At 35.1% G+C, this 14,211-nt stretch overlaps 1 protein-coding gene across 4 annotated transcripts in view; it reads right to left on the minus strand.

The window, feature by feature from the left end:
* TASP1 (taspase 1) overlaps positions 1 to 14,211 on the minus strand; it is a 90,147-nt gene that overhangs the window by 40,503 nt on the left and 35,433 nt on the right. For 3 of the 4 annotated variants that reach the window (XM_074817234.1, XM_074817233.1, XM_074817235.1), the window contains exons 8-10: positions 13,671 to 13,777; positions 5,794 to 5,913; positions 4,833 to 4,911 (exon numbers count right to left, since the gene is read on the minus strand). In XM_074817234.1, the coding sequence (XP_074673335.1) occupies positions 4,833 to 4,911; positions 5,794 to 5,913; positions 13,671 to 13,777 (306 nt within the window). The remainder of the gene's footprint in view (positions 1 to 4,832; positions 4,912 to 5,793; positions 5,914 to 13,670; positions 13,778 to 14,211) is intronic. The other variant, XM_074817237.1, reaches the window with a different exon arrangement.

Genomic DNA, 14,211 nt, shown 5'->3' on the forward strand with positions numbered 1-14,211 from the left:
TTCCTGTAATGTTTATCCTTCAGTTGCCAGTAAAGTCCCACAACTGTATTTTTTTTAAAAAATAATTTTAATATAATTCAGAGTTCACACATTGAAACATCTCCAAAAAAATCAGAAATATTTCACTTGTTTACATAGAAACTGAATTTTAGACTGAGTGTTACAGAATAAACTTTGAATTTAAGGTCCTTTATATTCAGTCATTCCTAAGCTCCACCGTCTCCCCCATCCTGTCTTTAGAAAATCTTCATCTTTTGATTTCAGTTCTCCTACCCCCTGTTAAACTATAGCCATAAAATATGAGTTTTACAATATCCTGTATTTTATAAATCATGAACTAACTTTTGAAAAGCCAAAAAAAATAAAACCAAAGACAGTGTGGCTAAACAACAAGGCCAAGAGACTGTTAGAGGTAAGAAAATACCATTCAAAAAGTTGAAGTCATGCCCAAACAAGTTCAGAACCACCACCTTTGGCACATTCAATATAAAATCACGATAAAAATGGCCAAAAATATTTGAGAAACAACTTGCTAAAGGCATAAGAACTAATACCAAATCCTCCCTGAAGACACAAAAGCAGGAAACCTGCCAGCATCCACAGGGCCAACAGAAGATCTAGAGGGAAAAGCATGTCTTCAAATAATGTATGACTATTGAAAGAAAGCTACATGAATTTGGAAGTACTTTTAATCAAGTACTTTTATGGTCATGCCTTCCCTCCCCCCCCCTTTTTTTTATGGGGAAGGTACTGAAAGACATGTCTTAAATTGAAGCTTCAATAGGAGGATTTTAGAACAAAATTAACAAAAATTCAAGAATAAAACCTACTGTGTTACTAATTGTGGCATTTAAACTAACACTTTTATTTTTCCAAGAAAGCTTCTACAAAGGTAAACCATCACAGAATAAGAAACACATTCCCAGCAAAATTTAAATAACTGGTCTCCTAAGTATAAAAAGAAATAAGAAATCTTGAGAAAATCATCCCGACTTATTAAAACCAAAGATATCTCCAGCTTATAAAGTCCAAATATTACAAATTTCTAGAAGCTTGGATAACACAGTGGAGTTGCTTTTCCCAGTCCCATACTGTTCCTTGGAGACCTGCAAACACCCTCTATCTGCCAATTGTGCATGGATTTCAGTGTGCAAGGCACTGTACTCTGTATACTTTGAATTACTGTTCCAAACTCTCCTTTCCCCACACCAGAGGTTTTCCCCAACCCATTCAATCTCTTGCTGACCATATCGTCCAAAACGCAAAGACATGAGCAATTTCATAAGTATGGCATCAAAATAGTTTACAAAACCTGACCCTTAAAAATTGCTTGTAGGAAACTAATGCCAAAGAACATCTTTTTTCAAGGCCTAATATACAGCCTGATATAACAAACTCTCAGAGCTTGAATTTCTATCCCCAGCTATCATTAAAACAATTTAAAAAGTCTAAACCAGCACAATTGTGAAAACTCTCATTTCCCAAAGAATCCTTAAGTTAAAATTATTTGGTTTAACATATATTGATACTTAATCATTTTGAGTGTACTTCCGATAAAGCTTTAAGGGAATCATAGTTAAACTTTTCTCTTCATACAAGATTTTTATTTTTAAATCCCAAAGTTGATTAGATGAATCAGCTATTCTGTGAAGTCATTTAACAATAAATATTAAAAATCTACACATACAGCTCTATACACACAGCAACCAAAGCCTAAATTTTCTTTTTTTTTTTTTTCTCCCCATAAAACAGAAAAAAAAAAATCCCTGTAGAAAATGTTAGGATAAATCTGTGCCAAATATACCACTTAAAGACAAATTAAAATGAAGAGACATGTGAAATTAAAACAATAAAATGTTATATTGTGAAAACCACAGAAATCTAAACTGATTATAAATTTTGGTTATTTTATGTACATATTTTAAATACTTTTACATACAAGTGTATATATCTGTATGTAAAATGAAACATGAAATGAATGTGCATGCACACACTTTTTTTATTTATATATAACATGCAAGTTTCATTTGTTGCTGTTTTTTAAAAATGTATGTCCACACAAAACCGATTTAGAAACCTACGAGAGCAGGGTAGAATCACTACAAATAACATTACATATAATATCACAAATACAGTCTGGTCTGATTTTAGGTGCATCGAGTAACTACACGTATCTTCTCTTAAGAAGCACTGTCAATCTTAGAGCTTTCCAAACCAAGGCATCTTCTGGAGTTTAGACAGCACCTTTATTTTCTAAAAATTTTATCCAACAACAATGTATGTTAACATATTATTTTCTCACTTAGCCTTGGCAATTTCACCTTTTGAATATCTGCAGATGTTTATGCCCCCATTCTCAACCCCTGTTGTGATCCAGCCAAGTTTCATACTTTCAACCTTTCCTATAATTTAATTTTTTCATCCCTGTATCCCTTAATTAACTTCATGGTTCACATTGTTGGATGCTCATATTTTAAACAAGAGTCAGGCATCAATATATTTTAAAACTGTACTAAACATAAATTACATTATAAAACATTATGAGCTTCTGAAAATGGAAAAAAGAATGGTATTGATTACAGAAGAGTTCTCACTTCCTGTAAACATTTCTATCTCCCTCTCTCTCACACACACACATACACACACACACTTTAAAGGAAAACCAGAAACAAGAGTTTAATTAAACACCACTAGTCTGAATTTCAAATCACTGCATAAACAGATGGCCATGCTTCATAGACAGCCAGCAGTCTATTTCAATTAACTGGGATCAGTACTAACGTAATGTCATGGAAGCTAGATTTGAACCAAAGTAACAGAAATATATATATAAATATATGTGCAAGAGTCATAAATACTATAACATTAAAGTATTTACCACTGTATAAAATTGGTACCAGCAAAAAGACAGGAGGCTTCTATTTAAGGCTATCATTAAACCCAGACATCTCCTTTAAGTGTCTCAGGATGCTTGCTGGTACTTGCGCAGACTTCAAATCCAGCTGACTTTGTAAAGAACGGTTTAAAAAAAATAAACAAAAGTGTCCTTTTCAGCTTTTGCACAAGCAATCTCTAATTATTATTAGTCTCTAATATTGGACTTATAATCGCTAATTGTTATGGTCCCCAATACTGCAATATTTAAATATATTTGCTTACATAGGTATACATTTATTAAACTAAAATCAATATGGTGCTCCTTGAGTAGAAAGATCTTCCAGCACTTCTGCATTCAGTAGGACTTTCCGTTGATAAGTACTAGAAAGGACACTTGCTATTACTAACGTTGAACTTAAGGGTGAACATCTACACAGATTTTCAACAGTGCAAGACAGACTTAAATGTAGGGGAAATTAGAAAGATATATGAATTCAAAAGCAACACAGGGTATTTCTGATGCTTTTCAGCCTCTGTCAAATTTGAGTTCTACACGCTGTTACCTACACTATTTCTGTAACAGGACTCATAACTCTGCAGTACTCTCGGGATATAGTTTACATTACCTAAATCTGAACTCTTCAGATTTTTTTCATCTCTCTATACTGAACACTAATAACTCTGACCATTAAGAGTAGTCCAAATCATAAATTTTGTGTCCTGACATAAGCATTTATGAAAAAGTGTTACAAGTAGTTTTTCTATTTGAGACTGTTCATAAAACTAAGGGGAAAAAAAAAAATAGAAGAGATGAAATGCAGTCCTTTCAACTGCTTTTATGCAGGAGTTGCAAAGTAACTCCTGCATAACTACACCTTAAAGCTTTTGGGTTCTGTAATATTCACCTGGTATTGTGTAATAATACAATTATCTTTTCACTGTCTGTTCCTGACAAGTGAAAAACATCCTGTCTTACATTCTCAAATCTTAAATTGCAGTATGTGCTATTTTCCTAGTTGTCTTTTGCTTGTTTGGGTGTTTGGGGTTTTTTTTTTTCTCATTTCTAATTTTTACTATTTCTCCAGTCCTGTTACATTTAGTAGATCTGTTGACAAATTTGGTTTTACAATTGTTATCTCCGGTGCTCAGCACACCAACTGATTGAACAGCTCTGTGTGACAGCTGGCTGATAGGCATCATATGAACAAAATATGTTTGTGTGTCCAGAATCTCAGAAAATGGAAGAGAGGCTACCCTAATTCTTATGTTACTTTCACAATTTCTAAATAAATGTTTTCCAAGACACTTACTCTAGTCATTTGGTTCTGCCTTTTCCCCTTCCTTTGGAGAGGAAAATAGAGATGAAGAACAAATTCACTTAAATATTCACTTAAATATAATAATACTTAAATACATATATTTAAGTATATATAAAAAATAATACTTAAAATATTTTTGGAGGGGAAAATGTAATTTTGTAGCATTTTTGTATTGAAGGGACCCTTCTTATGTTAAAGGATCCTCTAATTATCTTAGTCCTTTGCAGAAGGCTTCCAATCACAGAAGCATTCTTTGTTTAGCACAATATTAGGCTTATAACAGCAGTTTTTTACAGGAGGACAAGTCCCTTAATACATAACAAATAGAGTACATCCTTTCAGTGCAATACAAAATCTTCTGAACAGGACAAAAGTTCACATGGTTGTTAATCTGTTCCTTTAAGTAAAATGACCAATGTATGCAACCAAGGGAGATTCCACAGGTGTCAAGACAATACTAACATGTATAAATTGTATATATGCATTTATACATAAATACATGATACACATGTAGAACGTATTAACATTATTTCCAGACTACATTCACCACTCATAGAAATACTTTACTTGGTATTTGTAAACTAATTACAGAGAAAGATAGCAACTTTTTGAAATATTTATAAAAGTAGCAAATACCTGAAGTACTCACAGCAGTGGAGTAAGGGGTATGAGCTCCTGTATTTTCAGCCCAGCAGCCACAACCATAAAGAGCTGCCTAAGGAAAGAAGTGCATCTTTCATAAATTTAGGTATACAAGGATTGGGGTTTGTTCCCTTCCCTTAAAAAACAAAACAAAATGAAAAAACTTCCAACACTAAAAAACCTCAAAACAACAAAAAAATGACACCCAAGAAAAATCCAAGTATTAATACAAAAGATAAATAAGAAAATTGTAACAGTCAAAATTGCAGTTCCAATTCATTTTGCTACCTCTTCTTCCCCTATTCTTCAGAACTGATTATCATAGATGCTTGGTATTCTAACCTAACTTTACAGAAAATGAGGGTACAGATATCAAAAGACAAAATAATTCCAGCTGTTCCCTATTATGAAGTCCCTTTCACACTGCTATTCCAAAAGAAAATCTTCAATATATTTCAAAAGAGTGGCAAAAGTCAACCAGCAATACAGCTGTACAGCAATGGAGTATGATATTTCTGATGAACCCCAAAATTCCCCCACCTAACAATGATAAGGAATCCCTATACCTGATGTGTTCTTTTAATACCTTTGTCACTTTCAGCAATTCACAAGATCATTTAGAAATTAATAGCTTCCCTAAATATTGATGAAAATCTTATTTAAAAACACACTAAGAATTTAAGAGACTGCTTGTGGTATAAAGGAGGTATTTAAACCCAAGAAATTAACTCATTAATAGCTCTGGCAAAAGGTAACTAACTACAGAACAACTTCTTACCTATCAATGTTTTATAACGCTGATGGAGGAAACTAAAAACAAAACTTGCATTCCAATGCAGTGAAAATGCCTTCAGAGATAAATGTGAAGGAAGGGAGAACATCCGTGTGCTATCACAGCTCTTGCTTAGTGCCACAATTGCTGAACAATCATTCCCAACTGAAAAGGTATAATCACCTGACCAACTCTTCCAGGATGCTTTAGTGCTAAACCTCCACTGGAAACAGCAGCAGCAACATTTCCTTCTTGGTCAACAACAACTGCACCAACTGTATCCAGTGTTCCTGAGTCATTCTCCTGCAGGATACACAAACAGAAACAACTACTAAAAATAGTATATTAAAGTCAGATGATACTTCTTAGGAGTGTGCAAACAAACGTGCACAAAACCAAGTGACGGGCCGATCAGCAAAACGACTTTGTTATCATGCATATTGTACCGATCGTGCTGTCATAAATCTTCCCAAAATGCTCTCTTGCCTCAGACAGGACCTGAAGAAAACTCCTCTGGAAACAAGGTAATAAACATCTCGGAACTCATCCTATTCTTAGATTACCTGCCTTTACTCAGAAAAGTGCCAAAAATGCTGTTTTCTTAGCGGCGGGCACTTGTCCACTAAGAAATGATTCAGCAACTCGTTCCAAAGGTGTCATATCAAAAGGCCTTTCCCAAAAGCTTCAAGGTAGCATTTTCAAAGACAGTGATCTTTACAGCTATGTATGATTCAAAAAAAAAAAAAAAAAAAAAAAAAAGAAATTCCACAAGAAGCAACTTGCCAGTAAAGAGAAAATTCCGATATCCTGAGTGAGACAATAATTAGAAGCCTTGAGAAGAAATCTGCCCCAGGACAGATTCTTTTTCCCAGACCTGCTCTCAGTTCAGTAATCTTTAGTGGCTTCCTGGTTGAAACAAATCACCCTTCGCTCCCTCTGGGTCACTAGAAAAGTGTCCTTACTTCCATCACTTCTGAGGCAGATCTGCTCCCCTAAGAGCAGGGCTCTTCCAGCATTCATTGCTGATGCGAGCTCTCTGCCTGCTGTCTCACAAACACTTCAGCTGTCTCACCCTGGATCTTTCCTTCCTCCCTCCCCTTCATAATACATCACGCTCAGTCATTCTAAGAGAAAGAGCCATTTTCCCCTCTCTGCCTAGTCTTGCCCCAGATTCCCTTCTCTGCAGAACCCAGGGCAAGGCACTCTGACTTCATGCCTAATCACACGCTTTTGCTGTGACACAGCATGCAGGGTACATAAAATAAAATGAATAAACAAAACTGATACATCATCCATCACATACTCCAAAGATGAACGCTGCTGTTGCACAAGTCCTCAAGCCTTAAGCTACTCAATCTTTCCTGTACAAAAACTCACCTGTGTTAAAAAAAATCCTACATAAACTTACCCAAGCAAATAATGTCACAGGATATTAAGCTATTCATATAAAAGTGTATTTTCTGGACTAGGATCCAGAGGGAGGAAATAGAAAAAAAAAAAATACACCCAACTATTCAACTTCAAACTATCAAGTTCCCATCATCACTTAAAATTTCCTTGGGCATACAACATCACTTATCAGGTAGAATTCTTAGTAGACTCATGCTGATGATACTCTGGCCACACTTAATTTAAGAGATAACACTCGAGTTAATACTGTACCAGTCTTAAAAGGAAAAATATGCAATGCAGCACTACAGTGTTCTACAATATTCTTCAAGCAACTGGAACTCCTAAGCAGGAGTGTCATCCTTGACTTTTACCTAGAGTAACAGTAAGTTTCTCCTCTTCACCTACACCTAGATCTTCTGGAACAAGTTCTACACTCAGAGGCTGGCACTAACCACATTCAATATTAAAACAAACAGATGCATGTCCTAACAGTAAAGCAGAATAACTGCTTAAAGAAAGAGAGAGGTGAAAAATTATAGATCTAGGGTCTCAGCTGGCAATGGGAAGAAGAGTAAGTTGAAAAGCAGAGGAAGGTAAAAACCTGGATCAAGGAAGGTAGGAGAAGGAGAGGCAAAAGAAATTTTGAGGACTGGAGCAAAGGGGATAAGAAAAGAGGAAGTTCCCTTCCAAGTTGAAAAGATAAAAGAAAATAAAGGAACCCTTTCTTAACATCTCATGGGCAAATGTATTTCACAGCTCCCAGGAGTGCCAGTCACAATGTAATTCAGGTATTATTAATCCAGTTAGAACAGTACTATTCTGTGGATTGAAAAGATCTGAAGCAGCAGAGCAGGCTGTTCACTGGAGGTGCTGACTCCCATCCCTAGAGGTTTTCAAGATCAGACTGAATAAAGCTCTTCCCAACATGAATTTTCCTATGATCCTATGATTTCTATATAGAGAAGAACTACTAATCTGATGCAGGTTTTGTTGTCCATCCCCTGCCCCCTTTTATCAAAGGAAATTATATCCACAACAAAAAACTTGATTAATAGACAACTACAGATATGAAAATCAAGCCCGTCAAAGTTAGGAAATGCCAGAATTAAGGCCACCTGTGTAATCTTAATTCATATTAAATCAAACACTTGGGGCTCCCATAATGAACAGAAGGATGAGGCTCAGTGTGGATCAGTATGTTTTCCATATCATCTGACAGCAAAGAAAAAATGCTTGCAGCCTTCTTTGCAGCATCTGTAAAACTATTTGCTCAATCTGCCATCCATCTTCCACTTTAGCTCTCACATGCATAAAATATTTGCCTTCAGTAGTTATATTACTAATTTCTTTTTCTAAAAGATATTTTAATCAAAAAACCACAAGCATTTACAAGTATATGTTGCATGGAAATGTTCTTCACCAGTATTTCCTTTAAAAAAAGATCTCTCCTATCACTACTTGCTGTCAATTCAGTGGTCTAGTTTGCTTGCTTTGGCTTATTTTATTTTTAGATGGGGCAACTTAGGAGGCTGGAAACCTTTCCCGAGGGAAGTATTTTTTTTACACCTGGCCCACACAACCTTCTGAGGGAAATCATTATCACCGAAGCAAAGGAATTCCATATTTTCCTTCTCAGTAATATAAGTTTGGGGGTTTTTTGTGATCAGAAAAAGAATCACTGCTGATGCTATATTTATCCTTACTCAACTAACTGAAAACCAGTGAGGACCATTTCTGAACCAGTGAATGAAGAAGAATTCATCACAATTTAACCAAGGTACTCGCTGTACTTCTCCGTACAAAAAGGCATTATGAACCTGAGGAGTTCCAGGAAGAATGCACCTGGTGAGAAGACTTTCAACGTCACACATTTCATTTCTTCAAACCATATGAATGTTGAAAAATGCAGCCTCCTTTCAAGCTAATATCAAGACAATCAATATAAATACGTTAAACACAACAATTCATATAGTCTAAAGTAAGCCCAAACTCCATATGGGGTCCAACAGGGACTAAAGAAGATCCAGCTTGCCTGTCCATAGCTTTTTATGTATTTGATTCATTAATTTAGCAGCTTGGATTTCAAAAATTTGCAAGTTGATTATTACTTGGTGATATCTGTTAACAAATTCCGTATCTGACTTCAGCTAATAAGTTATATTAACAAGTCCGTTGCAAAAGCCATTTGTGGGGTTTAACAATGTAGTATTGCAACCTAAAAATAATCTGTTATGTAGTTCATATTTTACATGGAAACAACAGAACATCAATGTGAAAAGTAAGACCTCACATTACTTAATTAATTTGCTCCTTGTGACAGGAAAGGAAGCTAATTTTATGAAATCAGGGACCAAATAGTCAAACTTAGCTAAGAACATGCACACAAAGCAGGAAGATGCTCATGTGCACAAATGCAGAGTATTTTAGAAATCTCATCCTTCCCTTCTTCTGCACATAAAAAAAATCCCATAAATAGTCATAATTTTACAAGCCCCTAAGGAAGGAACTAAGAGTTTAGGAAAGCTCTACCCAGCGCCAGCTGAAAGATATCTCCACACAGGGCCTTTTCCCTCTCAACTTGAGATTGTTCTGAAATTCCATGAAGAGTAATTCCCATTAAATCTCATCTCTGAGTATCATAACTGACAAAACGCAAAGTGAACCAGATTGAAGCAATTGACATCTATACGCTATACCCAACTATCCACGCAAATAAATAGGATTTTATATTTGGTGATATTTAGATTAAGTAGATTCCCCTGAAAATATGGGGGTTGTACAGTATTATCCTACTCAAGACAGAACAGGGAAACACATAAATCTTGTAGTATGCCCCATGTTAACCCTGTGGGAACAGAGAGGAGCACAACAGCGGATAGCATTATCTAGAAAATAATGTGTCAACAATTAATATATTTTGGTCTTTTAAAATCTCAGATTTAAGGTGTTCTTGATGGAGCACTTCTGTTGATTACAGCAGTACTTAATAAGGCGAGAGGCAATCTTTTAAGCAACATTTTATTTATTAAAGTATTTTAAAGAAATACTTCTAAATTCATCTAAGTCAAAGAAAATGTCACTACTCTGTGAGCACTGGGACCAATTCATACATACTCATTTCCAGAAACGTTTTCCTCTAGGGCAACTGGCAGCATAGCATGATGCACTCCCACAGCAATCTAAATCTTGACAGAGTATGCAGAATTGGTGCCACATTCATATGTTTGAAAAGGGGCAGTTACGATCTAGTCGTACAAAGCTTGATAAACAGCCCTAGCCTTTCCAGTTTAATGGTTGGTTTGGTGTGTAAACAGAACATTTTGTCTAACCTCCATGTTCAAGATGAGGGAATTATTTTATACTGTATTCCACAGATGAGTTTTGTTTTCTTTTTTTTCTTTTAACTGGAATGGATGGAAAGTATTTAGGTTTCTTTTCCCATACTACATGGATTTTGAAGTATGCTTTGGAAGTCTAAAAAGTATTATCATCATCATCAAAGACCATTTCAGCATGGATGTGGGACAGAAAATTTCTTTTTTAAGGAAAAGGAAATGCATAAAATTCAAATTCCTGTTCACACTGCAAGAATAAGTAAGGCAGACACTAGGATTGTCATAGTTGACTGGTACACTTACAATTACCTTCACACAGCCATAAAAAATTTGAGGAAAAAGTTAAGTGATTAAAATTCACCATATAAAATGGGAATGATGCACATTGCTCTGCATTGACTGTTGCTCACCCAAACTGTTCAAGCTGGAACTGGCTAAAAGTTCACATGGTACATTCAAGATGATCAACGATAAAAACTATAATGCACAAAATACTTCAAAGAAAATATTTTTTTTTTTCTGTTGAACAGACGTATTTTTCTTTTCTAAATACGTTCAGTGTTATTGTCTCAATACAGGAGCTGAAGAATATAAAACTGCTGATTCCATATATGTAATTCAAACTGTTGTACACATACTTGAGTATGTACGTTAAACTAGATAAAAATCAAATTAGTTTTAATAAACCTCAAACTAAATAATGCTATTTATAGAGTTAAATAACTAGCCTATAAAAATAACTTATAAATACTAACCTATGAAAAAATTCATGTGCACTGGAAATTCTTATTCAAATCAAGGAGAGGACAACAACTCTTACAAGTAACTTCAGCACAGCTGTAAAAAGAGTTTGTAATAGCAGAAGACAAATTAAAAATAGGGCTTTTAGCCAAATTCTACTACGCTATTTTCAATGCCAATTTCCTCTGGTAAAAGACAGGTTAACAGTAAGAAGACAAATATTTACTTCTGATGTTTACTGGTGCTTGAGGTGAGAACTTCAGAATAGCATCTGGCTGAATTAACACATCATAGCCAGCCCCCCTAGGAATATGTTTAGTTAATTCACACCCGAACAAAAGTGATTTCTTAACCATGTAAATCAATATATAAGTCACTACAGCTTTAAAAAAAAGTCTCACTTTTCACACCTTCAAAATCTGGTGAAGTTATTAATGGATCTTCCTGTGTGCAATCACATAACCCTCTACAAATCCTACATTGGGTAAACAATGAAAAATACAGCAAAGAGAAAATTCCATTTACTTGGGAAATAAAAGTCCTTTAATAAGTTACACTGCCTAGTTTTTCCATACAATCTTTATTAAATTTAAACAGCCTCTCATTCTTTGAGCTTGGTATAATTTAACTTTTATTGAAATGTAATTTTTAAAACTCTATGTTTATCTTTCACTGGTGAAACTTACTTATCAGCAGCTAAAATTTCCAAGTAATTTCAGCCTTTTTTGGTCTGCAATACTATCTCTTCACATAGGCCTTTTAGTTCTCATTTCTATTCAACTTCAATTTGTTAACATCCTTTCTACCTTGCTCTTCTCCCAACTTATAAAATTTCATAGACAAAATAATGACCAGAATTTATAACAACTGTGCAGTACTGGCAACAGAGGCACAGAAGCTAAGCTGCAGCATAGGGTTGAAGCAGGTGAGTCAAATTAGACAATAAACCAGCTATGAAGTCCTGCTGAAAGGGACAGGTCTGCAGCTCCAGAGAAGTATTGCAAATAAAAAAATTAAACGAGTATTTATCAATTAAAGTTTAACTTCAACAAGAAGATTAAATTGTAATTATTCAAGTATTTAAAAGGTTTTTAAACAATTATTTTTAAGCTTTTTATGAGAGTTCAGCTTTGACAGTACAAGTTTAAGGGTGACAGATCACGTACCTTATCCTTGCTAAATGATCCTTTTCTAAGAGCTTAGAGAGAATGCTACTTTTTTAATTTTTTTAGAATTTGCTCTTGTAGAATTTGATTTTTCATTTCTATTTCATTTTGGAAAACTAAACTTCCTGTAAGGCTGCAATTATCTTGCACTCCGTGGATAACACAAGCAGTCCACATTGTTAGCATGGTGTCGTTTTCATGCCCCCCTCTATGGACAGGATGTGCCCAGAAAGTTGACAAAACCACTGTGTTATGTTCTGGATTACTTACCGGTGAGTAGAGAGCTCTATTTGATCACCTCCTTTACCTACCACCATTGGCCTTTGGGGGTCTCCCACAAGCGCTGCACATGACTCTGGAGCCCTTGAAATTTCAAATTGCAGGTCGGTAAGCTCATGCATTGGCATATATTTCAAGCATTGACTTGCCCCTTATTACATGAACATTAATACTGTACAGAGACCCCTCCTCCCTCAGTTACATTGTAAGGCTGTTAGTTTCACAAGGAGGTACCTGAAGTCCTGTAAACAGGAAAAGTTCGAAATGAAAAACTAACTTTTTCCCCCCCTCTATCCTTACTTTCTTTACAGGTCTTATCTCCTTGAAAATAAAAAGATTAGCACCCTTCTAGGGAACACTTCTTATCTAAGAACACAGAAGAAAAATGCAAATTTGCATTTGCACAGACTACAGAGAATAAACTTTTTTGCCAATTCTCTCGGATTTATGCGTTATTTACATCAACATATGCAACTACATAAGGCAGTGGTCAGTCAGCTTACCAAAGCAAAGAGAAATGGCCAATCCGAAAGCCCATAGGCCCTAAATAAAGTATAGGCATTTAATGTAATGAGGTATACTTTGATATTCAGCAGTAAACACAAATCCTGTGATTGACATTCTCAAATGGCAACAAAGGCTCTAAATTCAAACTAAGAGTGAGGGGAACAGAGGGAATCCTAATAGTTTTGTAGTACAAGTAATATGGGCCAGGTCAATGCTAGATGCATGCACAGATGCACATGTTTACCTACCTGATATTTCAAATTTCACCAATTCCAGCTCCATAATGCAGTGCGCTCAGGAAACATTAAAAAGTGGGAAACAGTGACAGAGATCCCAAGCTAAAGAAAATGTTTCAGTAAATAATTATCTGTTTGTGTTTACATTTGTCATATTTCCAGTTCAAAATCAGCAAAATATTTTTCATAGCACAAACAAGATACAAAGTGATCGTTTGGTTTTCAAATAGCAAGGCAAAAAGTTTTAATTGCACTAAGTTATCCTTTTATCATCTAAACATTGGGATGGCCAAGGAGAAGTGGCTTCTGATGCTACATTAAGTCTCATCATATACGACATGAAATTTATTAGCAATCAGCTGTAAGTTTAGGATGGCACAACGAAATTTTAAACAGGAACTAACCTTTTCATTTGATTGTCTTCTTTTCTTTAGTTGAATGAGATCTGTTTCCACCTTTTCGGCCAACTCCAGCTTCCTCTTGTTCCTCTTAAAAGCTGCTAAACTAAACCCTATAAAAATAGTTCAAAAGCATTTAACTAAGTAAAATCTACTTAATTTAAACAAATATTGATAAGTTGACATTTTGGAAGTCTCATTCCCCACATCTTTACTGACACAAAAAGGATCAATAAAAAAGCCAGCAACTAAGTATTTTAAGTTTCAGTACAAGATGTTTACATCTTTTCCCAAGTGAAAAAGTTCTACTATTGTTAAACAACAGTGATGGGTAAAACATCTAGCAGAAACAAGTCGCTGAACACATATGGAAGCTATGTTGGTCTAAATATCTCTGTTTGGCAGAGAAGCAACGCTGCACAGAAGAGAACGGAATAAGTGGCTTGTGTTAAAATTATTGTTTTTGACTGCTGACAAGTAAATAGATACCATGTGAGCTCATTCTGATATCCATAAAATTAGGCTACTATTTTATTACCTTAATTGC

This window comes from Strix aluco, chromosome 3 (assembly GCF_031877795.1).
Source record: "Strix aluco isolate bStrAlu1 chromosome 3, bStrAlu1.hap1, whole genome shotgun sequence".
In the NCBI taxonomy this organism is placed as follows: Eukaryota; Metazoa; Chordata; class Aves; order Strigiformes; family Strigidae; genus Strix; species Strix aluco.